This window comes from Lepisma saccharinum, chromosome 15, assembly GCF_977018435.1.
Source record: "Lepisma saccharinum chromosome 15, izLepSacc3.1, whole genome shotgun sequence".
Taxonomy (NCBI): domain Eukaryota; kingdom Metazoa; phylum Arthropoda; class Insecta; order Zygentoma; family Lepismatidae; genus Lepisma; species Lepisma saccharinum.
The window spans coordinates 75,625,443-75,653,352 of NC_139243.1; the positions used below are offsets into that span (position 1 = coordinate 75,625,443).

At 38.4% G+C, this 27,910-nt stretch overlaps 1 protein-coding gene across 5 annotated transcripts in view; it reads left to right on the forward strand.

Moving 5' to 3' along the window:
* The window catches only part of LOC145999752 (uncharacterized), an 84,987-nt gene extending 57,772 nt beyond the window's left edge, over nucleotides 1-27,215 (forward strand). For all 5 annotated transcript variants that reach the window (XM_083137040.1, XM_083137039.1, XM_083137041.1 and 2 more), the window contains 4 exons: nucleotides 895-1,116; nucleotides 15,235-16,488; nucleotides 23,302-23,551; nucleotides 26,526-27,215. In XM_083137040.1, the coding sequence (XP_082993166.1) occupies nucleotides 895-1,116; nucleotides 15,235-16,488; nucleotides 23,302-23,551; nucleotides 26,526-26,671 (1,872 nt within the window). In that variant the 3' untranslated portion in view covers nucleotides 26,672-27,215. The remainder of the gene's footprint in view (nucleotides 1-894; nucleotides 1,117-15,234; nucleotides 16,489-23,301; nucleotides 23,552-26,525) is intronic.
* Nucleotides 27,216-27,910: the final 695 nt, after the last annotated feature.

Here is a 27,910-nt window from a genome sequence, read left to right on the forward strand (position 1 = left end):
TGTCTAAACACTTGCCGCCCAGGCAGGACTTCAGATGGCGGAAGAGGTGGTAGTCGCTAGGTGCAAGGCCTGGACTGTATGGCAGATGAGCGAATACCTCCCACCCAGATCAAAGGGCATGGAATGTTGTCAGCCGGTGTCGTACTGATTCATGACAATGCAAGGCCACATGCTGTGGCTCAAACTCAAGATATAATCAAATCTTTTTGCTATTCGATCATCTGCCACACATTCCAGACCTTGCATCTAGCGTTTAGACACTGATGAAGAAGTGAAAACGACCGTGAGTAATTAGCTATCATCACAGGCGGCAGAGTTCTATGAGGGTATCCAAAAACTTGTAGTTCGTTACGATAAATGTTTAAACCGGCAAGGAACGTATGTAGAAAAATAGAGAAGTGTATGTAAATTCAGAAAATAAATGTTTTTTGAAAAACTTACTTCATTTTTATTGCAAAATGGACCTTACTTAAAAAATAACCATTGTATTTTTATTAGAACTGAGTCGATACCACTTTGAACCGATACCAGTGTTTGAAAATTGAAATGGTTCAAAATATTGATTAATTTTAGTGAGTGAGTGTTTCACTCTATATATAAGTATCAATTTACCAGAGTTTTACTTTAAAATATTAAGAAATTACATGATAATATAAGAAAGAAACTGATGTAGTCATAAAATAGTTTTTTTTTTACATAATATTGATACAAATTCAATGGAAACTTCAAATTTTGCATAATTTCCTGGATAATTAGATTCCTCGAAAGTGTCACGCTTCATTTTTGCAGACTCACAATATCAGCTCAGCCTTAATTTTAATTATTGTATGGACTCGTTGCTTTCAGTGTCTTGGCAAGTTTCTTGCACTTACTTATTTTTAATTTCTAAACCAGCATTGCAAGCGTGCAGTGGACGATGACACATTCCAACGCATGGTGGAGCGCCAGTATGAACTCCTGAAGAAGGAACGGGAGGAACGGCAGAAGGGAACAGGAAGCGGAGCTGACTCCGATGACATCAAATCAGAAGAGGATAGGGCCCCGGACTCTGAAGATTCTCAGCCGGCAGCTGCAGAACCGGTGACCCCAGCCGAAGATAGCTCATCCCAGCCTGAGGTGTGTATTTGCTTATATATTTTTTAGTATTTTATAACTACTGTTATATGTGCTGGTATAGTTAATGTTTGTACTATTGGCCAATGGGACTGGAAAATTCTTTTCTCTCTATGTAATTGTTAGCTATGTTGTCACATAGTTATATGAATTTTATGTGATTTGCAGGCATCATGGATGGGATTTTTAAAGAGGATCTGAACTGACTTTATGAATCAATTGTGTCATATCAGGGTATTAGTTTACTGTTAAAATTTTCAATAATTTTTCTCATATGTACGCATTGCTTGCATTGTAGAATTATTTCTCTTGTAGTCTACGGTTGTTACAAACATTAATACAGTTTTTTCAAGGGAAGGGAGAAACGCAAGCAAAGCATGTGTTCTCCTGAAACGTCACAACAATAAACTGTGTTTTTATGCTTGTATCAACTGTAGACTATATGAGAAATAAAATTTTCAAGATTTGACCAATTTGGAGTGAAAGGAGTGACCCTTTACAAAGACACGCAAATGCCAACCTCCCTTCCATGTAGTACACCCTGAACTGCATTTTTGGAGACTGAAGTTCAAATCACCAACCCTGAGACCTTCTGTAAACAAAACCACGTGCATACAGAAAGCATTGCAAACTCATAGAAGTAAAATAATCCACACGAAAATCCAACGTTGTTGCAGGATTCATTACGTAAGGTAAAACAACAGCCAATTTGTAGTATGGGATACGCTGCTGCAAATCACATCTCACTTTAAACCCAATGCTCTTTCTTTTGTACTTATTGCTTCACCTTTATGGTTAACTCTCTGCACCAGTAATCATTTCCCATAAATTTGGCTTCTTTCTTTGAATATATTTTACTTGCATTTTACTTGCATTTTTTTAGACAAAGTTATATAACATGGTAATGTATATGTCTAAGGTTTGATATAGATAGGAGTGGATTTGAAATTTGTTTGTAGATTTTATGTAAATTGTATCTTATGTAAATAAAATATATAATGGGCATAAACATCCATATGCAATGCTGTAAGTCCAATAAATATATTGATGATCATGATCAAAACAAGACAAAGATAGTTCATAAATTTATTGCGGTTGGAATAATAACGATTTTCGTTCCTCCAAATATAGTGCACTTAGTAAAATAACTTCGTGACATGGCAAGGCAAGATAAGTGTGAACATTTTGTAGGAATATGCATTGTAACTTTCAATGAGCTTAGAGATTTGTGTACATAATGATATTTTATAACATTGGTTATTTTCTAAAAATAATCATCTAAACGGCAAGGAAGTAGTGCCACTTTCAACATGGCGAGTTCTATGCATGCGGAAAGGTCTCAGTGTTCAGTGATACATCGAATTGGTGAGATGGTTTGTTTACAGAAGGTTTCAGGGTTGGTGATTTACACTTTAGCAAGTCTGTGGCATCTGATTCCTCTGTGGGGTTTGTGTTGTGTTATCCATAAATGTTTGTAATTGTCCTTTCATTGTTTTCATCTAATCACCATTCACATCTTCGCGATTAGCCAAAAGTGGCAGAAAAGTGAAGTAAAATAAATCAATTCAATCAATCAGTTTGACCAATTTCATATCTACAGGGCATTTCATAAGTCCCTTTGGGCTTTCAGAAGTGGTAGCTCATGGGCCAACTCACCCAAGGGTTATGAAGCATGTCCGTGAATAGAGTAAATATCGGAAGTTTTTAACCCACCTTTTAAATATTTGATATGCCCTTCCTTGGTGACTTGACAGACGTCGGTTGTTCTATCTAGCTCAGGCCACACAGTGCTGTTGGTAGCAACTGCATCCATGATTCTTTGTCAAAGCTCTGGTAAATCTTTTGGTTAAAGAGGCATGTAAACACAATATATTTATATAAAGACAAGCCCATGTAAAAAGTCACAGAGTAATGTTGCGTTACCGGCCATAGATTGGGTGATATAGCAAATTGCAGGGCACATGAATTATTGATGCAAATCGAGGTTGAATTACACTAGCACTTACTGGAAATGAACGCAAACATGTCCATTTCGGACATTTTTATCAGTTATTAAAATAGTAAAAATAAATGAAAGAGTCTTCGATTTACAACGCATTTTTCAAAAAATATCAACATATTTTTTCAAAAATTTTCAATGTATTTTTCAAATCAAATTGAAATCGTACAACTTATATGGGCATAGAAAGGAACTATTTGTTCCAAAACTCTCTGTCAAAATCTTACTGACTCGCAGAGAAAGCAATCAAATGTAGAAAACACACCTCGAAAAACTTACAAAATATTTTTTTAAATGTTCAAATTTCAATTTGTTTCTCGTTCTCGTACATAAGAAAAGACATACTGACTCAAATATAACGAACCGAATGTTGTCACTTTTCAATATCGTTATTTTGACAACTCTTAACATTTCGTATGGATACTGGAATGGTTTCTGAATATATAATTTCCATTCCGAACAACGTACCGTGGTTTTATTATTCTTATTTCCTCCAAATTCATGACTGGTGTGCTGTGATGTGATGTGAAATGTTCCCATGCACGATACAGAGTACCACCAAAAGAGGACCGGTCACTCCAGAGGCATGAGCGCAACTGAAAGGAGGACAGAAAAAAGGCACCAATGCCTCTACGTTTTTGGAGGAAGAGCGAAGATAAGTTACATGGTGCTTTCCCAACCATTATTGCACTGGTAACGGAAATAATTGAAAATTATAAAAATTGCAGCACTCGGTGTCGCCAACGGAGGGTTAATAAGTCAAAAAAATAGTGAAACTCATTCCATCTGAGCCCGACCCTGTGGCTGAGTGGTTAGCACATCGCGCTGCTACGCTAAGGGTCCCAGGTTTGAATCCCTGTCGGGCTTGGTTGTTTGTGAATGTCCATTCATCAATTTCATCATTTCATCACTCATCCCCATCTTCGCAAATTAGCCAAGATGCACAAAACGCGAAGTAAAATAAACTAAATCAATCAATCATTCCATCTGAGGTGTATAAGTCAAGAGAAGCCATCTACATTTTCTTTACATGGTATAGTTGCTAACACTGTTGCATGGTCATCAACAAATCTCAAGTTTGATTCCCAATGAAGGCACATTATACAGTACTTCAGATTCCACCTTAAACTGCAGGTCTTGTCCCAGCTAGCCTATCCATGGATAAAATGGGCTTAAAATGAACTTACCCAAAATTTTACTTTACGGTTGGTACTCCTGTAGTATTAAAAAGTTGTTTTATTTGAAGAGTAAATATGCTAGCTGCTGATATATGTACTCAACTTCTTCCCTAAGAATTTTCAGTTTGTACTTTTTCATGAAGAAGATGATGTAACAACTAGAGTGTTAATGTTCATTTGGACATGACGTCTCTCTCACCAATGACTTTTCCCCCCAAATTATCACAGAACCATAGAATATTCTAATTTGTTAGATTCGCAACAGATGATGTGACCACTTAACATTTGTTTTTTGCATTACGTAAAGTATAAAATAGTGGATATGATTCTGTATATTACATCTGTCTATATTATTCTTTTGGGTACTGCTTATGTATTGTGTTGCTTTGCTTGTGACTTGTTAAACTGAATTTGTGGGTTTTGAAAATCGTATGCATAAGGTTGTACCAAACTTGGAGTTCAATCAAATGCTCTGTTGTACTTTGCATAAACTACTTGTCTGTCATCCTTAATTACTAGTCAACAGAATTCATTGCAACTGATATGCAATAAGTAACACGAAACTTCATGTCTAAAGCATATTCACAAACAAAAGAAAGGTTAAGTCCAAAATATAACTTTTTTTGTTATTAATTGCTTAACCCTCCCTTGCTCGTGCCAATGTTCCTAACACCGATGCTCGTGTGGCATCTGACAGACTCACGCGATGACCTCCGTTGAGAACATATTTCTTGTGGTTCAGATGAACCGAAGCACGAACACAATTGTATTTCAAACCAATATATTTATTAAAAATATACAAAACCTACATATAAAGAATAAAAAACTTTAACAATACACAACAAAACTTACATTTTTAGTTGGATAAAACACATTATTTGTTTTGGGCACAAATGCAACAAATACAGAAATACAAATATACATTGAGTGTTCTAAAATACACAACTTACATTTTTAGGTGGATAAAACACATTATTAGCCTTGTTGTTTCTAGAACTTTTGTTTTATAACAAATGTTGTATGTATGATTTTGTAACACAAGTATTCGTGTGGCGTTTGAGAGACCCTGTGCAGACAATATCACTAATAACTTCTCACCACACAAACTTGAACTGTTGTAACTCGTTCTGAATAATAATTTGCTCTTACCAGAAAGGTACCGGGACGGGGAATACCAGAGCTACCTTGTTTCAGAAGTTATCGTTACTGATAGACTCTCTGGCGTCTCGTAGACGCCGCATGAGTAATGGAGGATTAAGGTAGCTTGTTTGACTGTTTTTTGCGTTACATTTTCAAGTGGTGGACAAGTGTTGCCAACTCATACCTGTTTTTGAGAAGTAACATTGGTCATAGTTTTCTCAGAATCTTGGCTGTTTTTCCCTAGTACCACTATTATTACATGAGCAGTTGCAATTGTACAGTTACTGACTGGATTGCTGAGAAGTGGATAAATGTTGACTTGAAACGTGAGATAAGTATGAGTGGTGATCGAAGAACTCTTGGTCACAGATAAAATCTAGTTATCTGGTAAGATAGGTTTGGATTGTTAATCAATTACTTTGTTATACAGGAAACCCTGCCACAATGATCAGCTCTCCACCTCTATTTACTAAATGCACCATAATTGATAATTTTATTTTTAATTTGTGAAAATTTAAATTCATCTAAAAATATTATTAAAAAAACCTGCACTTTATGAGTGATTGTGCCCTATTCTGACATTTCAAAACCCCTACCAGTTTCTTCCTCAGGAATTAAAAAGGGAAAGGTAGGTAATGTTTTTAAAAAATCGTCAGATATGATGAAAGGGCTACCAATATGACTAACTAACTAACTCCATAGCCTTCTTAAACTCGAAGGTTCATGGCTGCAGCAACACAGGCATTCCATCTGTCCCTATCCTGAGCAAGATCTATATACTCTTTTCCATCCCTACCGATTTCCCTTAGGTCCATCTCAACGTTATCCGTCCATCTTCGTCTTGACCTTCCTACAGGTCTCTTACCATCCGGTTTCCCAACAAGAATCCTGTAAACTCCTCTTTCCTCTCCCATTCGTGCCACATAGCCTGCCCACCTAAGCCTTGTTGATTTAATCATTCTAATAATATCTGGACATGAATACAAATTATGTAGTTCTAAATTATGTAACCTTCTCCACTCACCTGTCTCCTCATCCCTTTTAGGTCCAGGTATTTTTCTAAAGATCTTATTTTCAAATACTCTCAATTTATGTTCCTCTTTCAGTGTAAGGGGCCAAGTTTCGCATGCATATAATAATACTGGCAAAATTACTGTTTTGTATATTTTAACTTTTAGTTTCTTAGATATTAAACGAGAAGACAAAAGTTTATGAAGAGAAAAGTAACATGTCTTTCCTGAATTAAGCCTACTTTTTATGTCCTCTTTAATATCATTTTCATTTGTTAGTATTACTCCTAAGTACTTTTATTTGGAAACTGTTATCAATAATTAGATTTTGATTATTACCTACCACTTGGTGCCGGCCTGTAAGCATATATTTAGTTTTCTCTTTGTTAACTTCCAAACCTATCTCTTTAGCTGCTTTGAAAAGGCTACCAATATGATCCTGTCTTTTCTCTTTTCATATTTGTTCTACCCTTTTAGCTGTCTTGAATGTACAGGGTGCACACAAATTATTGGTCGAATTTGTAAGACCATATTTTCACCGTTTCTGACCAGACATTCATCATACTACTACCACTTGTAACAGAAACTTTTGCAGTTTTAAACATACCTTAAATGCATTTGACATGCGTCCAACATGTGGCAACAGATTTCCAGGGAGTGCTGCTATTCTCACCACACCTCAAGCATATCTTGTATGGCATTTCTGAGAGCGATGTTGATGCACCACCGTGGTCACCGGACTTCACACTGTGTGATATCTTTCTGTGGGGTTTCATCAAAAACAATGTTTAAAAGTTCCTGCAGTTCCATGGACACTGCCAGAAGTGTGAAAGTGAAATTACACCGCCATCAAAAATGTCACAAAAGGCATTCTTGAGAAGGTGTGACGAGAATGAGAGTACTTCAACATCTATTTCACCACACATTGGACACATGTCAAATGCATTTAAGGTCATTACCGCACGTTGGATGCATGTCAAATGCATTTAAGGTTTGTGTGAAACTGCTAAAAATCCTCTTTCAAATGGTATATTTCTCTTCAGTACGAGGGTCACTATTTATATTTTGAGCCTAACAATGAAAAAACAGGAATTTGGCATTGAAAACTGCTTTATTGTTTTTCGAAGTATTCTCCTTTATGGTCAATACACTTTTGCATTCGTTCGAACCATTTGTCAAAGCAGTTTTTCCAATCTTCTTGAGACACCTCCATAATATGGTTTTTGAACGCATCAACGGCATCTTCCGCCGACGAAAATCGTTGTCCACGCAATTTATTCTTGACATTCGGGAACAAGAAAAAGTCATTGTATGCCAAATCAGGACTGTACGGCGGATGACCCATCAATTCCATTTTTTGACTGTTCGTAAAGTCTGTTGTTAGACGAGATATGTGACAGCTGGCATTGTCCTCATGAAGAATGATCCGACAACATTTGTTTGTTTTCCGTATTTGACCGAAGACCTCTGGCAAACAAATTGTTGTGTACCATTCAGAGTTGACCGTTCCACGTTCCTCTAAAGGCACAGTTGCCACATGACCAGTTTTCCCGAAAAAAACAGGCGACCATTTGTTTCGATGTGCTTCGAGCGCGAACAACTTTTGTTGGATTGGGTTCATCTTGAAACACCCATACAGTCGACTGCTGTTTACGTTCCGTCTCATATGCATATATCCATGATTCGTCACGTGTTACAATCTTATATACGTCTTTTGAAGCACTACGATTGTATTTATTGAGCATTTGTTTGCACCAATTGACGCGAGCGTCTTTTTGAGTTATTGTCAAATTGTGTGGGATCCAACGAGAACATACCTTTCTCACAGCTAAATGATCATGTAATATTTTATATATGTTGGTGAAACTAATGCCTATGGTTGCCTCAATCTCACAGTATGTCACATGACGATCTTGCAGTATTAGGTTTTGCCCAGCATCAATGTTTTCTTGAACAACAACTGATTTTGGACGACCTTCGCGAATCTCGTTCGTGAGCGAATGGCGGCCACGATTAAATTCGTTATACCAGCGTTTGACAGTGGCAAAGGATGGGGCTTCGTCGCCAAATGTGGAAGTAAGTTGATCGATGCACTCTTGTCTTGATAATCCACGTCGAAAATCGTAAAAAATCATCGCACGAATATGTTCACGAGTAAATTCCATTTTATTGTTGTCGTGCAATCTCCAAGGCAACATAAACAACACAAATGAAGCTATTGACAAAACATTTGAAGTACGTTATGGTCAATAATGCCAGACAATTCCGTGCAAACGTCAAATCATGCCTAACTTCAATCAGTGTTGCCAAGGCTCGAAATATAAATAGTGAACCTCGTATTGGTGAAAATATGGCCTTACAAAATTGACCAATAATTTGTGTGCACCCTGCATTTTAATACCTGAATATCCCTGATTAAGAAACTGTTAGAGCTTTGAAATATCAAATGAATAAATTTACTTGCACTGCATGTTGGATGCAGTAAACACAGTTTTTGTATTGCACAAGTAAAGTTTACTGTTTTTACGTTGTGAAATGAATGTTTTTTTCCCCGATTAATTTCGAAAGCAGTGACACACTCGTTGCCAGAGGCAAGAAACGGCAAAGGATGCTGATGATACACTACCATCTCCGTTCCAGACATTGCATCCTCAGTTAATGAAGGCAGTGGGCTTTCGAAATTAATCGAAAAAGAAACAAAAAACATGCAATTCACAATGCGGAAACACTAAACTGTATGTGCACAATAGTCCCACTTGTAAGATTTTTTTTCATGGTTTTAGATGTTCTTTTTTTGGTTATGTAATCTTTTAAGAAAGTGTGTAGTTTTTAATTGTTATGTACATTATGAAAAAAATATGTTTAATTTTATTACCGGTCTACATCTATCAAGAGTTTGTATCTTTCTGCTGTATTTGTGTATATATTTATATCCTTGTATGCATACTTCTAAAGACTAAAGTAGTAAGCCATGCTTACCTTCTTTTGCATATCAGATGATAGTGCTTCACTTCATACAGGTAAACGTTCCCCACGCTCTCTCTGTGTCTTTGATAGCTGGTTTAGTTAGGTGCGAGACTTAGATGTGGCTCTGCAACATTTGCATATAACAGTTTGTTGTCTTAGAAATTTTATTCAACATATGAATATACGTTCCTTTCTTCTTAACCCTTTCCGTGCTTCATCGACTTCACTTACAGGACTCGTAAACAAACTGTATCTCATGTTCAAATATGTTGAACGTGAAGCAAACCATCTGCAGTAAATTTTGTCAATTCGTTGTCATTCTTACATGTCACTTTTGAGCAGTTCGGAAGTTACAAATAAGAAACTTGTGTGAGAAGGGCTGTGTGTGTCGTTCCCAGAGATTGGAGGAGGGAACACTTCTATCTTATTTTTTGTAAGGGCTGGAGTTAATAGAACATCTACCTAAGCTGATAAATATTGATACTGATACACAGAGGCATGCGTATTTCATATTTGATGAAGACACGAAATATGAAATAACACACTGTAATTTTCATTTTTCATATTTTTGAAAATTTCATCACACAGGTATATTTTTCTACCATGTTTTCTCACGAAATGATACGAAATGCACTGCAAATGCGAAATAAACTCTTAAACACAAAATTTATAGTTTCTGAAATCTGAATTATCCTGTGGGTTATGCAAACCATGGAAAATCGATTAATCCTGTGGTAAATATTTGAGAAGCAAAGGACTCCTTTACCCATGAAAAAACTTAATACATTAGAAGGGAAATGTTTATTTTGTGTAATAAGTGCAGTGTTTATACAAGTGTGGAGTTATATACTGCTTTTGATCCTGAAATGTGCCCACTTTTTGTACCAAAATCTTGATCTTTTATCCACCACAAATATGTGGCTGCACTGGTGCAAATACGTTTCTGATTCCCATTGTTACTTATACTTGAACTCATTCATGGCCATACGTATTTCGGACTAAGTTATTACACTACCAACTCATTCCGATACCAGTATTCGAACATTGTAACAATTTAAAGCAATTCGAAACATGTATACCTTTACCATGGAATTTCACCGTATCAATCTACCAGTTTTATTTTTAAATGTTCATAATTTTACATATGAGATAATCGAAATACTAAATTAGTTCTTGTTTGAATAACATTTAGAATGCAAAAATGTATCATGCGGCATTTTGCAGGTCAGGTCCGGTGGGAAAATATTAGGAAATATTCTTTCAACTTGGAACCATGCCAGTACGTATATTTTTTTGCATGGAATGGAAGGGTAGTCTTCTAGAAATATGAATTTTGCATTTACAATAAACATTGAAGTTTGAAAGATGAGAAAAAGACACACAAACAATTCTTCAAGAATCCTAGCACGGAAAGGGTTAATCTGAAATCTAATCTGCTGATTGAGAATGCTGTAATTTTTTGTGTATGCCTTCTGGTGTTTTTTTTATTTTTTCATAAATGAATGCAGCCTGAAGATATAACATTTAATCGACGGTAAAACTGACGTTTTTTATTATTATTCGTATTTTTGTCTGTTTAACAATGCTTGATGATTTCAGTGTATTGGCGGCTTGAAGCATTTTTTTAATGAGAGTAACCTGTAGTGTGTTTTTTCAAGGTATGGGTGTTTACAGTAGGGCTTTGCAGTTGAATTTTTTTCTAGGTACGCATGTGTATATTTCATATTCTTTTCTGTGTGAGAGCCATTCTTCAATTTGAATTTTTCTTCTTCTCTTTTCATATTATGAGTCATATAAAATGTGAGCATATTTTGACTTACGAATAATTTTTTTCAGTATCTTATGTAATTTTGATCACACTAATCAGGTTATGATGGTGCCTATTTTATATTGTTATTTCAGGCAGTGAATTTTAAAAATTTCAATTTTTCTCCTCTTTGAAGGTTAATACAAGTGCATTCTTTCATTTCACTGTTTTCTCTCCGTACTTTCAGTATTAAGTGTTTTATAGTAGTAAGTAAATGCTTAAAATTACTTGGGTGAGCAAATAACAATTGCAAGCCCAGTTCCTTTTACTGGTCAACCGGTGGCATCTTAAAACAACAACTGAATGATACCAGGATTGGAGTATTGTTTGAAGTACATAAGTGCCAAATATTCTTTCAGTTGTACAGAAAAATGTGTTAATCCTTAAGAGTTCCACAGTTTGGAAGTAACTGATTCAATTTTAAGAATAATTTGCATAGGGATGGGCCGATAAGAAATTTTGGCCGATACAGATAAAGTACCGATATAAAATATACCGATACCGATAACCGATATTCTACCGATCCGATATAAAATTAGAAATGGTCCATGAAAAACCTGAAATGTTCATTGATCTCCTTAATAAATATGTGTTTCGAGGTGACTGCAGTGCAAAAGAAGTTGAATATTTAGACAATTACTTTTTTAGAAAGTAGGGCATTGAGATTATCCATAAAAATTACAACAAAATGGCAGAATGTTGCACTAAATTATAAGATATTTATCGATATATAGGATCGGTAAAATAATCGATCATTTTACCGATACACCGATATGCCTATATTGGCCGATACTGATAGAGTACTGATTAATCGGTCCCATCCCTAAAATTGCATTTAGTAATTTTTTATACATTTTGCCAAGTGCACGGGTAACTTTACCTGCCTTTAACTTGTAGGTCAAGCAGCAAGGTAATATCAGGCATGGAGATTTTAGAAAGCTAGATCATACTTTTGTAAGCTCATTATTTTTATGTATGTTTTCTAGGATTTCCAAACTAGACACATTTACGGTCCCAGGTTCGATACCCAGTGGAGGAGGCACATAGTGGTTCAGATCCCACTTGAAACTGAAGGTTCAGTCCCTAGTAGCCTTACTGTATATAAAGTGGACTTGAAACACGAACCAATCAAATCAACTAGACACATTTACTAGGCTAGTGAATGTTGTATTGAGGCCCACTTATGCCATGTTGGTAATGTTATCACTACGGTGCGTATTTATAGGCACTAAAAACCTCTCAAGTAGGCAGGCAAATAGGCACCACAAATAATGAAAATAGACACCAAAATAAGCACTTTAAAAGACACCTGGAAATCAAAAATACACTAGAATTGGCTAAAAACGCGGTCTTTTAAAAATCTCACTCTTTCGTGAATATTTATTTTGTGTGTTTCCTATTTAACGTTGTTTTCCCGCCATTTTGGCTAATCGCGATGATGAGGATGGTAAAATGAAATTGTTGAAGGGATACTGACAAAGGAACACCCCTGCCCAACTCTGGAATAGGACGCGGAAACTTTGGTGTACTCATTGGCTCCTACAAGTTTTCAGCTGAAAAGAAAAGACGAGGTGGGTTGTCGTCATTTTGTCCAAACATGAGTCACCAACCAGTTGTCCAGTTTCCTTACCAACATATTACAATGGTGCTTTTTACTCACTTTCAATTCAGTGTTTCACAAGGACGTTTCGGAAGTCTGTACTACTTCCTTCATCAGGTAATTAAAAAGAGTAGAAGAGAGGGAGTTCATCTTGGAATGGTGACGTATACAATTGTAAGAGGGGAACGCTGGAGGGGAAATTTCACCTTCCACACAGGATAGGAGCGCTCACAGTCCATGTGTTCTACCCAACGAAAGTCACTAGGGGACTGTAATAGGTCTTCGATTTTTATTTGTTTTGGTTGTGGGTTTTGTTTTTAACATATCCCTATTTTTAACCAGGGAAGGCTTCCATCGGAGTTTTTATGCTGTCACCGTAAGTTTTTTTACCTCATCTATCCTCAATCTGAATCCTCAACTTACGATTTAACAACGTGGTACCATGTTTGGCACCTAAAGTTTTTTATTTTTTTAATTACCTGATGAAGGAAGTTGTACAGACTTCCGAAACGTCGTTGTGAAACATTCCTACTCACTCACGTAAGTTATTTATATATTTTTATTTTAAGTTTCCTTACCCTGATTGAAATCTACTCTGACATCCCTTGCAACCCTCAAATCGGGCTAAGTCCAGGTTTTAGTCAGTTCAACATTAACAAAGACATCCCTTTCTCAATGTAGAGACAGTCAAAGATGCGTTAAAAAAGCTGAAATAATAAAAAATAGCAGAATAAGCATTTTAAGGCACAATTAAGCATAATAGGTGCTAATCCTCAAAATAGGCATTTATAGGCACTATAAAAATGCATTTTCGGACCAGAAACAGCACGAAATGAGCTTAAAACATTAAATCCTATGTTTTACTTCAAAGGAATAGAACAGGCAAATAGGCAAAAATCTGCACCCTAGTTATCACTTTGTAATCAAGTGGTCTTAGGTTTGACCTCTATCCCACTTTAAACTGATTAGCCTACCTGAAAAAGAAGTGTATTCAAAACAATTTTGGCAAACAACATAGTAATAAAATGTTGTAATACTGCCTATTCTTCTTGTGCATGAGAAAGTAACAACACCATGTTAGCTTTAAGCAATGGAAACCACTGTGTAAACCATGTAATAAGAATTCAATAACACAAGGTCACAGATTTGTTTTGGAGCATCGGACCTAATTGGGTGGAAAAACCAGAATAAAAATAGAGAGATTTGATCGCTATGTCTCTTGACTCACTGTGTTGAAATAACTTCCTTATTTTTATATTGTCAGTTTTAATTGCCCGAGTTTTCCATTTATCTTCTAGTTGCAGAGTCAATAGTGTGAAATATTACGCATTGAATCAAGTGTAGTTTATTAATATTAGAGTAAAATGTTGACACACACTTTCCTCATAATCCTACTATTTTCAATTTGCTAATCAAGTTATAAACTAATACGCCATAGAAAGGACATAATCTATTACTCCAAGCAAAGAATTATTCTGCCAGCACCACACCAAGACGTAAGATTCTGGAACCACATGCAAATAATTTTGGTGCTAGTTTTTTGACCATTTAATTAAAAATGTGGACGATACAATATTTTCAGACAAGAAATGTATGATACCTTTAGCCTCCCCAATGGCATAGTGGTTACGTCTTCGCCTTGTAATCAACGGGTCCTGGGTTTGGTACCTGGTGGAGGCACGTGGCACAGTGGTTCGGATTCCAAGTTCTAGGTCGTCCCGATTAGCCTTTCTGTGCATAAAGTGGACCTAAAAAAATCTATTATGATATCTTTGTGGCATCCACAACCTCCTGACCTAACCACTTGCGATTTCCAACTTTGCAGAACAATACAGTATTGGGGAATTCATTCAGAAATGTTATATTATCCACACTCCATTTTTGTCCAGCCAGAAAGAATTAACGCATTTCACTTGCAGCATTGTGAGAAATATAAATTATCCACATGTTCAGTGTATATTTGGAATCTATTTATTCATTCTACATGTTTATTTACTTGAAGTCCAATGTGTTCCTGGTGAAGACTTGAAGAGGTAATTTTTTAGACTAATTCAAATATATTCTTCATATTTAGTTGGTGTTTGTAAAACATTATGGTAATGTAAGACTATATTTTTTTAATGAAATTCCAGTTTGTTGTAGTCTTTGCTCATGTATAATGGGGTATGGTAGGTTAGCCGCTGTCATGGACAGATTGCATTTGTAACTGTAAGCGTCTTGATGCTGTACCTAGCATGATTTTATTTTGGTGAATTGATGCTTGGATTGGTGTACATTGTTTTTGGAAGTGCATTGGCTTTATGTGTTTTTAGCATTTCTCTCGTACTTGTTCTGAAACTGTGTTTGTGTTCTGTGTTGCTGTATTCGGTGGTGTCATTTTCTATGTGCGTGTGTGACACTTTCGTACTCTCCCAAAACAGCCAATGGAGGAACAGCAGAGCGAGTCTGAGCAGGAGGTGCCGTCTGTCCAATCGACCGCACAGGTCCTCGAGGAGAACACGTCGGACATCCCATCTCAGTCCTCTCCTTTCCCCAGAGAATCTACACCTCAGCCACCCACCCCGTCCCAGGTCCCGGCACAGCAGCCGTCTCCCCAACCATCCCCACAGCCACCGGCAGTCGGACCGCAAACACCTGTGCACTCCCCGCAACAACAGCCGCCGACGCCACAGCCGTCTGCACTAGCACCACACCAGGCGCAGCCTCCACCGCAGGTTCAGCCTCTGCCACAACCCTTGCCTCAACCGCAGGCTCCTCCGATCCAACCACCTCTGCAGCAGCAGCAGCCCCCGATTCAAGCCCAACCCCAGCCACCACAACAACCCTCTCAGATCCTTCCCCACGCTCCCACCCCTCAGGCACACCCTCAGCCGCCTCTCCATATGCCTCCTCAGGCACAGAGCCAGACGCAACCTGCATCGCAGCCTCTTCACGCTGCTCCGCCAACCACCCAGGCACCTACCAGACCACCATCGCTGCCACCGGCACAACCACCAACCTCTCAGAATCAACAACCACCTCAGCAACCGCAAACGACCCAGCCTCCGGGACAAACCTTCCCGTCGACCCAACCCCAGATTCCGCCAGCAAGCACTCCTCAGCAAGGAAGCACTCCAACCCAACCGGCTGCCCCATCGCAGTCCACCCAGGCACCCCCAATGCCGCATCCCCCTCAGCAGATTCCCAGACCCCAACACCCCCAACCTTACCCTCCGTACCCTCAGCAGCCCCACACTACAGGCATGGCACAATACCCGCAATCCCCATACCTCCAGTCCCAGCAACCCCAACACCCCTCCATGCAGCACCCGCAGTATTCTCACGGCCAAGGCCCGATGCACCCTCACCACCCTGGCATGCAGCACATGCACCCAGGTGCCAACCAACCCTACTATCCGCACCAACCTCCTTCCCACGTGTCGTACCCTGGCCAGCCCGGTGCTCAGCCGCACGTGCAGTACCCAGGGATGCCTCATCCTCATCACCACATGCAGCCGGGACACGGACCGCATCCAGGAATGCCGGTGCCTCCTGGGGGCATGCATATGTCACGTTTGGGATCGCATCCCATGTCGGGTCCTCCGCATGTGCCTATGCAGCCTAACGTTCCGCCGCACGGTGGCCACCCCCACTTCCACCCCCAAACACCTCACATGGGACATCCAGAGGGACAGGTGAGAAAAAAAGCAGTCACGGTGATTTTTCTTTTCCAGTGTCCTTTAACAAACATGTTCTTGCCTCTGGATAAAACAGGAGAAAAACTTGAAAGAAGAAACTAAATCTCTATTTTCTTCTTAAAGATTGCATAAACACTTTTTATACATGCAAAGTAATCTAACAGTTATTTTTCGTGGTTTTTATTTTTTGTATTTATAAAAACCACTAAAAATAACTGTGTTAGATTATTTTGCATCTTTGAAGACACAAAATTAAAACTATTTCACCACAAAATCGTCGCACAATGTTTTTTTAAGTATCAAGATTGGTTTATAACCTTTAATTGTATAATCGTTGCATCACTGCATAAGACGACGAAACCAATGATGGAATTTTTAAACACAGAAGATTAAATTTTGTAAGTCCTTACTTTGAAACACTGTAGCAAATTTTCTCAAGTGTTATAATTCGACTATAATACACAAATCATTAGCAATTAATGTTTTAACTTTTTTACATACCAGAAAAATATTTGCTAAGCTTCACGAAAAAAATTTGTGTGTTGATTAGGCTATTCAATTTTAATGAATTCACAAGTATTCCGTGCATCCTAATCTCACAGCAAAGACAGTTTAGTAATTTATTATTTTTAAGTGACGGTAATATGGGCACATTTTTTAAAAAAGAAAGCTTCACGTAATCGTTGCACCTCACTTTTTTGCAAAAGAATATGGAATAAAATCTGAGAAGATTATGCAGTGAAATATGATATTGGTAATTAAACCAGAAAAGACAACCAACAATGTGAGATTGTGGATGTAATATTCAATAATCCAAAATTCATTGTTAATTCTAGTCATTGAGTTAGCAATCAACGTGCTGCTGGATTTACATCACCACACTTCTTTCTGTTATGAAGTAATGAGCACAAATGTTGTGAATAATGGGCCTATGAATTTTTCATTTTGAGAGAATATTTATTTTATGTTAACTCATTGTGAAGCTTATATTCTAACATTTTAAAGCGAAGTTGTTTAAGATGAGAAACCCTTTTATGAAATGGCCCTCGTACAATGTACCTATGCCATATGTAGCTTTACCTTTTGCTCTTTATGTATTTGTGTGGATGAAACATAATGGAAACGTTGCAAGTATGTACCTTTTTTAGTTCACCTGTTTTATCCATTAGAAAAGGACATTATAGCTGTTTCTCTTGAAAACTTGGTTTGGCATTGTGTTCAAAAGTTGAAAATTATCTCCTTAATATAATAATGACAAAGAGAAATAACTAACAATATATACAATATGAATTGCATTTTATGTGTGAGTACGTTCTTTTTTCAATTTAGGAGCAAGTCAGATTAAATTGTTGCAACAAGTGGATATGTCTCACTTTTTAAAAATCAGTAATAATCAAAGTTTCGCTTACATTTGATAAGTTGAGATGTATAAAAGCAACATTTTGAAGGTCACACCTACTAAAAACCAGAATCATTGCCACTAAGATAGGAAAAGTTCACTATCTAAGAACATTATCATTGAGTAGTGGAATGGAAACATTTAAAACCAACAGAAGTAACAGATGATGTCAGTTAATATCACTGGACATATTTTACTTCTGGAGGTTTTAATGTAAACTTCCTTCATGATGAGAGATTAACTTGCCTTGTCACAGAAGGCAAGCGACCTTGAAAATCCTCAGCTTAGATAAGTGAAACTTTGATTATTACTGATAGAGTTCAGATTCTTTGCCTTTTCTGACATTTGTTTATGTTTATCAATGATCCCTGTTCATTAGGAATGGGACCAGTAATCAATCTATAGTAATTCACTCAGTATTGGCGTATCTTGTATGAATTTTGTAGTTTAATTATTACGAGGATCATCCATGAAAAGAACAAATGTTTTGGTGTAAAACACAAACGACAAATGATGTGTGCAAAACATTTATGGTACAGAAACTACTCTATCTACCAAAAAGTAATTGGGTACCTATGATGGTGGTTAATTTAGTATGTAATTTGAATCATTTAGTATCATTTAGTGGGACCACTGGTGGTTGTTCGTGGCACAATGAACTCACAGGCATACTGTACAATACTAGACAATGAAATTCTCCCAACCTTGTGGCGTTTTTACGGAATGGACCCCTGTTACTTCCAGGATGACAATGTTAGGTGGCATGTTTCGGAGGCTACTATGCAGTGGTATGCCAACAATGTTCACCGATTGGTCTGGCTTGCACAGAGTCCTCATCTGAATCCCATAGAACACCTTTGGGAGGCATTGGACTGGCGGGTGAGGTCTCGGGTGATGCAGCCAAATTCCATTGTCCAACTGAGAGATCTTGCAAGAGGAATGGCGACACATTCCAATGGACGTCCTCCACAAACTAGTAGAGAGCATGCCTGACAGAGTGGCTGCTGTTATAGCATAAAGGGGTGGCTCCACGAGGTTCTAACAGGGTTCGCACCACCAGACAACCATTTTGTACACGTGCCCAATTACTTTTTGGTAGATAGTGTACATACCTTACTCTACTTTTGCACATATTTGACACACCCATTCAAGCATAGTGTGATACCAGTTTGTTGATACGTCGTTGCCTTATAATCAAGGGGTCCCGGGTTCGATACCCGGTGGAGGCACAAGTGGTTCGGATCCCACTTTAAACTGTAGGTCCAGTCCCGATTAGCCATACTGTGCATAAAGTGGACTTAAAACACCAAATCAACAACAATCAACAGTTTGTTGATACAGTCATTGTACTCGGTTACCACCAATGCTTTCTGGAATGAAATAACATTTGACTGAAGCACACAGCAAACTCACCTATGCCCCTCCAGTTTGAGCCAAGCAGCGAGACGGTGCAGACGTATACAGTGTCTTACTGTGAGCCCCCAACATGTGCGACAAAATTGAGAATCCTGCCAAGTGTGAGGTGCAGTGTGTGATAAGGTTTCTGAATGCGAGGAAAGTTCGTGCCATTGAAATTGAGTCACGCAATCAATACTGATGCCTGTGCACCAACGTTGCACTAACTCGCGAGTAAAAAGATCTATGGGTCAGGGTAATCCTTGAGTAATGGTCATCTTCTATTGCACCAACATGAAAGGTGCCATGAACATAAGGAGTCACGAAACTCTGGATTAACTCAAGGAGTGTAGCTAGCCTCAAAGCAAGTGCTTAAACATCATACAGATGCAAGTCCGTAAAATTTTAAGCACGGCATAAAGATGTGGGAGAACATATTTACGTCAATAAATGTTGATATATTAGTGCAGTTTGCAATCGTAGTAAGTAGTGTTAGTTATATTTGTAGTAGATTTTTATATATGTATATGCACCTATCTCCACGTAGCTTTTGCGATCGTTTTATAGCTAATGTTTACATCGCTACTGGTTTCTGGATGTATGTTTATATTTGTATTGCACATGAATTTTTACAAACTCTTTACTGCAGAATGTGCACAGTAAACAAACATCTCCCAAAGTGTGTATATAGTAACATGCTACATGTTTCTCACCTTTTATATACATAGTTTGAGTCTATTACTTCCTTTTTAACATTTATTTAATTTTGAAATTCTGAAGTGGTACATTACCGGTTGCAAATAGCAGCCATTACTGCACTCTGCGTGGATTTACTCCACTTGTACTCGTGGATCTCGGAGGGTAAAGTACTCCCAGCTTACCCGTCATTTCTGTTGGTGCAACAGCCAATTCGCAGGTTAACTGAGTTTAATCTTACTCACGAGTAAATCGACATTGGAGCAAACGGGAATGAGAGCTACTGTCATACTGTTCAAATGCTCCGTCATACCATACAAAACAAACAACGTGGCTTGTTGTCTGGTGGCATTGTTCTGGTCCATGATAATACTCACCCTCACACAGCTGATGTAACTCGGGACCAACATTTTTGAACCATTGGCCATACATCCCAGATCTGGCACACAGTGATTACCGCTTGTTCCCGAAATTGAAAGACTATTTCCAGAAAGCACTTTGCCTCGGCTGATGAACTCAAAGATGCTGTCAGTATATGTTTGAATTCATTGGTGGCAACAAAGTACAATAATGGTATCAACATACAGGGGCACGTCAAGTATCTGAGCAATTCTCGTTGAGCAGACAGATCATTTACTTGATGTTGTTTGCTGATTGATCAAAATATCAGTGCCTTTGAATAATCCGTGATCCATTTTTCTGTGTCGAGTGGACAAGATTTCAGTTTGAAAGGGTGTTAATTATGGAAATAGTTGATGGGGACACACAAAACTCAGTGTCGAAATTTTCATTTTCAAACCCTTGCACAACTTTCCAAAACTATGGTGTATATTTGGAATAAACAACACTCTCATTTTAATACAGTTACAAAAACTAGAATATTATATTACCTTCTGTTACTTGAACTTCCTCTGTAATTACGCAAGCCGTTCATCATAAATATTTCCTCATTGACCGGCCGCCAGCCCACCATCCTCACGCAGTTTCCTCCTTAGTCTTTCTCTTCCTCACGAGATCCAAACACAAAAGTGATATATTCTGTGGCTCAAACCACAGACTAGATTCATTTGTCTGTGCTCAAACCCGTGGGTAGCAAGGTTTAAGTTTGTTCAGCGAGCAAGTGAGCAGCACTTGCCAAGCAATGCTTACTTGACCGTCAAGCTGAGTGATCACGTTGCTCGCTGAACGCTCAGATATTTGACGTGCCCCTGGAAATACACTATGCTTGAATGGGAATGGCGAATACTTGGAAAAATAGGATTAATACGTATTCTCAAAAATATTTAAAAATACAAAACTTCTTGTACTTACGTTTAGGTGAGTTTCTATTTTTTCCAAACGATGTTTCGAGAAACTACTGTTCCCTTCTCCATAGCCAAATCTCTTCAAAAAGAATACGGTATGACTTTGGTGAAGGAAGAATTTGGAAGATTTGCTATAACTATTAAAAACTCCCATCTCCCATGACTGTTTAAAACCACAGCAATGACAAACTATCTCAGTCTAAAAGAACCATTTCAAATTAAAAAGATAAAAAGGTGCACACCATTTCACTTCCCCATATTGACTTCAGGATGACTCCTCGCCGAATGCAGGAAGTTTAACGTATGCCGTTTTCCCCTCACGCACTTCTCCTACATTTCTCCTTGCCGCTTACGTCACGTCGTATTCAAAGTCACATATTTCTTGAGCCTCACGAATTACGTCTGGGGTAACATGGAAACCTATTTTCTTGTATTCGCACTTTTCCCATTTTTTATACATCCCTATCCACATTTCCATCATCTCTTCAATTTATTGTCCCTACCCTTTCAAATTTGCCCTTTGTGTTTTACACCAAAACATTCATTTTTGTTCTGGATGACCCTCGTATTAGCTTGCATGCACAATGGATTTTGTCTCTCATAACATGAACTTCCCAGCATTTTAAATAGGAATACTATTACATAGAAATTGTGAGGGGAATAGGTTTCAGCTAACACTATTGCATTTGAGCACTTGCTGCTGCCTGGTATATTATAATGAATTTGTAGGGCTTGAACCCAGACCTATACTGTCTGAGCCATCTCTCGCTGCCTACTTTCCTCTGTAATGTAAGCAACTCTACAGACAGAGCTTAGCATGCGTGAATGTTGACATTGGTTTAATGGCGGTCGTTTGAATGGGCACAACATAGGAATGGGGAGCATGTATTCTTGGCATATATGTTGGGAGCAACTGGTTTTCTATATAAAGGAATATGAATGTGTTATTTGTGATTGAACAGAATTGAATACTAAATGATTGACACAAAAGGACCTTGAGACTTCGTAGCTGTCATGATTGCAAAAGTATGTTTCATTCACAGAGATGGATGCAGTACTAAACATCATACTTCTCAAGAGTTTCAGTGTGTTTAACACGTGCTTTCTTCAGAAGATACGTGTGTGAAATAGGATAAAGCAGATTAAAAGGACTACCGCCATTAGCCCTCATTAAGGCCATATATTTATGGCGAATTAAAAAATTCGGTACAAAAACTGGTCACATTTCAGGGTCAATAGTGGTATATAAAATGGCATTTCGGTATTAAAATGGTGAATATTAGCCTAATTTGATTTAAGAACTCTACTTATTACATAAAAATAAGCATCGTCTTTCTGATCGCACATTTTTATGTAGTTAGCAGAGTATTAAGTTTATTCCAACGTAAAGAAGACTATTTTTGCTTCTCACTGTTCTTGCCCCTCCCCCCGAAATTTTGGAACCAATCACCGCCACTGCCCCACACCTTTCAAAAACATGGAAAATGAACATTACAGCATGTTATTTCACATTTTATGTTCCATCAAAAATAAAACGTGCATGTCCCTAGCTAGAACAAAGTGGGGGTTCAACTTTGATAAGCTTTCTCTGATAATAATAATAATGGTTTTTCAGCCAAGAACATTTAAAGGGGTGCGGGTTCAAGCCCAATAGTTAATCATGCAGTAGTGTGGCCAAAACGGTTGTAACTGGGAATTAAAGTTAGTTTTTTGCAATTTCATATAGTTATTTTACCAGTTGTCTTTTTTTCTAAGAACAAGTAAGTTGAAATAACCATTGTCAGAATGTGACGAGTACGTAGATACTCATCAGACAATCACTACACCCTCCCCAAATTCCCTCAACACTCCTCAAAAATCTTCTCACAAATGCTGTAATTATAATTTTGATGCTATATTTGGCCAATCCTAAGTATATCAATGTCAGCATTTGGCAAAGTGAAACAAGACAGTTGTTTATTTCACTCGTACGTTTCCTTGATGTCTAGTAGACTTAAATTTTTATTTTTTCTGTAGGCGGTGCCGCCTGTGATGGACAGAACCGAAAATCACCCCAACTCGTACCCACCAGACATGGAGCGTGGAGGCGACCTTAACCGTTCCATGGAGGAGGGGATGAACCAGTCTGGGGTGGAGATGGGGGGTGCAGCAGACAGGGAGGAGGATAGGGAGGTACGTCCTGGCGGTGCAAGATACAGCATGCAGGGGCAGATGATGGGAGGAGACCACGCCCAGGATATGACTCGCACCACAAGACCGATGCCTAGTAAGTATTCAGTGTTAACCATAGATCCCTCAAGACTTTGGTGTGGTACGGAGCTTTCAGACCGAAGCGACAAGTGTCACTTAGAAGTGAACCTTCCAAATTGAAGCAACATGGCAAGTTGCAAGTGTCGCTTGTCTCCTGTTCCCGACCTCTTGTTGCATTGGTCTGACAAATCTATGAAGGTTGAAATATTTCAACAAAGTATGATGTGTAAATTGTGCAACAAATGTGCGACACGCACATTCAGGGAATGAAAGAAAGGAGGATCAGAAGAGTAAGTATCATGAAGTAACAAACATCACTAGACACTGGAAAAGTTTAAATTTTTTGTGCCTTTGAGCTGCATTTTCAGTTGTAGATAAGAGATGATGCAATTGGAAGTAAATGTTCAACCTACAAAGTTGCCAGGTTCAGAGTGAAGATAGAGCTCACATGGAAAAATGTGTTTCTCTCATTGCTATCTTTTGTTTCCCCTCTTTATTTTCTTGAATTTAAAATTGTATGGGTAATTTAAATAGAACATTAAGTTTTGGACCACCAGGCTTTTAAAAAATTGTGAGTGGTGTTGGGGAAGGGTGCAACTTGAGGGAAAAGGGAACGTTGAGAATATGGATGAGGGGTGGAATTGGGGTTCGATTGAGTAAGTTACTTGCTTGCATTCATAGCTGACAATCAGGCCTCTCCCATCTTTTCTGTACCGAGGTGTGGGTAAATTGGGGTAGTGACCGACAGCTTCCCAGGATGGCTACTTGCTGGGAATTCTGCATGAATTATTGGCTCTGGGAATTCTGCATGAATTTTTCTCCAAGACATGAAAAATTGCAACTTTTATTAATCCAAATCGCATTGAATTTATACATATTTAAAAATGACGCAAGGCAAGTTTTTCACAGTTTAGTTTTCATTTTTATTGAGGAAAGAAATAAAAACTGTGTGGAAAATAAAACAGAATTCTCTCAATCCGTTTACTTTGTTAGTCTCCTTTGCAGAACAATCTATCTCACAGATGGAAGATTATAGCAAGATAAGACATCTTGAAGTTGATTAGGTAAATTGGATTTTGAAATTCTGATAAAGATTAGTGTATCCTGTAACATTTGTGACTTGTGTTTGTAGATGTATTTCGAGTTTGAGTGTGTGAAATGGCAAATGTAAACTCCGCGAGTTAAATTAAATATTTTAAATATATATACCATTTAATTAAATTGAATTAGAAATTTGGGTTACATTGAAATCTCAGACCCTTTATACTGGGTGAATCTTTTAAAAGAGGCCCCGTGGAAAATGTGCTCCTTGCATGTAGGCAACCCTGGTATACCGAAGAGAAGGGCAGGGTAGAGAATAGTCCAGGATATCGGTGCCGAACAGTTCCGACAACATGACATAGAGGGGAATTGAAAAGAAAGTGTCCAGTAGTGACCTTGAGGCAGGCAGCGTGCAGGTCAGTTGAGTGCAGTTGAGCGGCGAGGAAAGTTGTGAGTGTAGTTCGGTGGGTCAGCATGGTATTAATGGTGCAGCAGCGTATCTTTTTTGTCGAGACGTATGCATGCCTCGGTTTGTGGAAACAGTGTGCAGATTTGTTTACGACAAAGTTCGCGGTGAATGGAGGTCTAGTGAAGGCCCCAACCAAATCAGTAATCCAAAAATGGCGGGAAACCAGATCCGTGCTGAATAGGCCAAAAGTGCGTCCAGAGACTTTCCGCACTGAGGCAAAGGTGAGCGACGCAGCGCAGCTAATCATATGCAGTCTCGGCGTTTGGCACAACAGTTCCAGGTGTCCCAGTCAACCGCTATGCAGATCCTGGAGCAGGACTTGAACTTGCGTGCATTGAAAGTTATCGTGATGCATCAGGTGCGAGATGTGGACAAGGCAGCTCACGTGCAGTTTTGTGAGTGGTTTCTGTGCAATATTGCTCCGGAGGTGCTACAGGATGATTACTTGTTAATCTCCGATGAAGCATGGTTCCATATGTCAGGTTACATAAACTCCCAGAATACGCGACTCTGGTCAGGTGACAATCCACACGTGTTCATGGAGGTTCCACTGCATGCCCAGAAACTCGGTGTCTGGTGTGCTGTGTCGTCACGCTGCACCATCCCAGTGTTCTTCCACGAGACTGTGAACTCGGATCGTTACATCAGTAACATATTCAACGTGTTTGTTGAACAACTAACTGAGGATGAGTGAAGGAACGCTTACTTTCAGCAGGATGGAGCCACGGCACATACAGCATGTGCAACGATCACGAGCGTTGAGTCAGTGTTCCCGCCTGATCGCATCATCAGCCCTGGCTCGAACCAACCTTGGCCACCTCGTTCTCCAGATTTATCACCCTGTAATTTCTTCTTGTGGGGAGCTCTAAAGGTACAGGTGTATAGCAACAACCCGCACACACTCGAAGAACTCCAGAACAATATTTTCACAGATATCCAGGACATCCCGCAGGATGTCCTAGCCCGTGCTTTTCAGAACATGTGGTATCGTCTGCAACGTCGAGGTCAACGGAGGACACTTCCAGCACCTCCTCTAGGTAGGTTGTTGTCACGCTGTACTGTATTTACAGAAGAGATGTTTCATTCATTTACGTTTATGTCAAGTTGTCTAAACTGCTTGACACCAATATTCTGGACTGTTCTCTACCCTGCTCTTCTCTTCTGTGTACCAGGGTTGCCTACATCCAAGGAGCACATTTTCCACGGTGCCTCTTTTAACAGACTCACCCAGTATATTGTTAATATATTTGTGTGTGTGTGTGTGTATGTGTGTGGGTGGTGAGAGGAGGTAATACGTAAGTTTGAAATAAAGAAATCATTTGTTTGTATGCTTGAAGTTTTGGAAAGTTTGCCTTGAAAACCGGGAATTATACTTTAATTTTATCATGGTCCTACAGTAGCCACCCTGCTTCCAGAATCTTGTTTTTACGAAATTGTAGACATCCTGGTTTTTCAGCTTGGCTGATAATTTGTTTGTCAGTTTCAGAGTCTGTGGACATGAAGAGAGATCAGAATGCTCCAGGAGATGCAAGCGGAGGAACGCACGATCGCCCCTCAGACCCTGTAGGCAACAGCGGAGGAGCCGCAGAACACAGGAAGGAGGAAGGCAGCCACTGCTCGGAGTGACAGAGGGGACGAGGCAAGGCAGTCAGGCACGTCGGCACGGGAACGGCCACGCAGGAATTTGCCATGTTCAAGTTTTGCACGTGCCGGGAAGCGATCAAGCTCCAGAAACAATTAAACTTGGCAAATTGAAATACATGAAAAGTTTTTTTTATTATTATTATTTCAGTGAATTAAACACAGATGTAATTCTGATATTCGTTTCACAGCAGTAAAACTTACAGGCTATAGTGTGATGCACATAATTCATAAATCCAATTCAGTTATTTGTATTTCTCATTCCTGAATTTTATACTGTAATATTTTTCTTTTTTTGTGAACATTAGTAACGTGCAAGTTATATTTCATAATGATAGAAGTTGCCGTACAATATTCAACAGAGTGAAAACATTAGTGCAGCACAAGAATTGAACAAGAACTTACATAGTTTTTATATTGTCATGTCGTATATTACGTGTATGTAAATATTTAAAACTAAGAAATATGGGTGGTAACAATTTTTATTTATCATTTTACAATATTATCTTTCTGGCAAGGATCTGAATGCCGAAAAAGCACTAGGTAAATCGTAGTGACACTGCAAAAATTAAATGTGTCTCGAACATAATTTTCCTTAAAGATAACATATCTACAGATAAAAACAGTACATATAGACTATAGTTATTAACAGCTTTTCAATGTAGATGGAGGCTTAGTGTTACATAAGCATTTAATTTTACTTTTATATGTGAAAGCAATGTTTCGTAAGTGGTTTTCAGGAAATATCAGTATTTACATGAACATGTGTGTTATAAATTCTATTAGTGTGCAATTCTTGATACGTACATTTATTCAAATATCTCTGTATACCATATGGATGTGTTGAATTTTCCGGCATACATAGTAATAAAAACGAGGAAAATCCATCAGTGTATTTCTTTTTACATGGCATGTGGTTGATATGTTGTGTGTTAAGGTAAACTAACTCCTGAAGTGGAAAATGTTAGCTGAGGGTTTATGGTTTAACATGGTGACAATGAGATAACTGGGGGAGTGCTTAGTGAAAACTTTACTAGCTGGGGGATACCTTTCCCTGCATCCACCCTCGCTTTTGAACACTGGGGTAAACACAAATTGTGAAATTTTCAGGAAATCATGTGTATAACTAATGACAATAAATTTTGCAAAATTTCATTGATTTGATGGAGTTTCAGCAAAGTTAAGCAATACTAATACATAGTTCACTGATATTGATAAACTCAT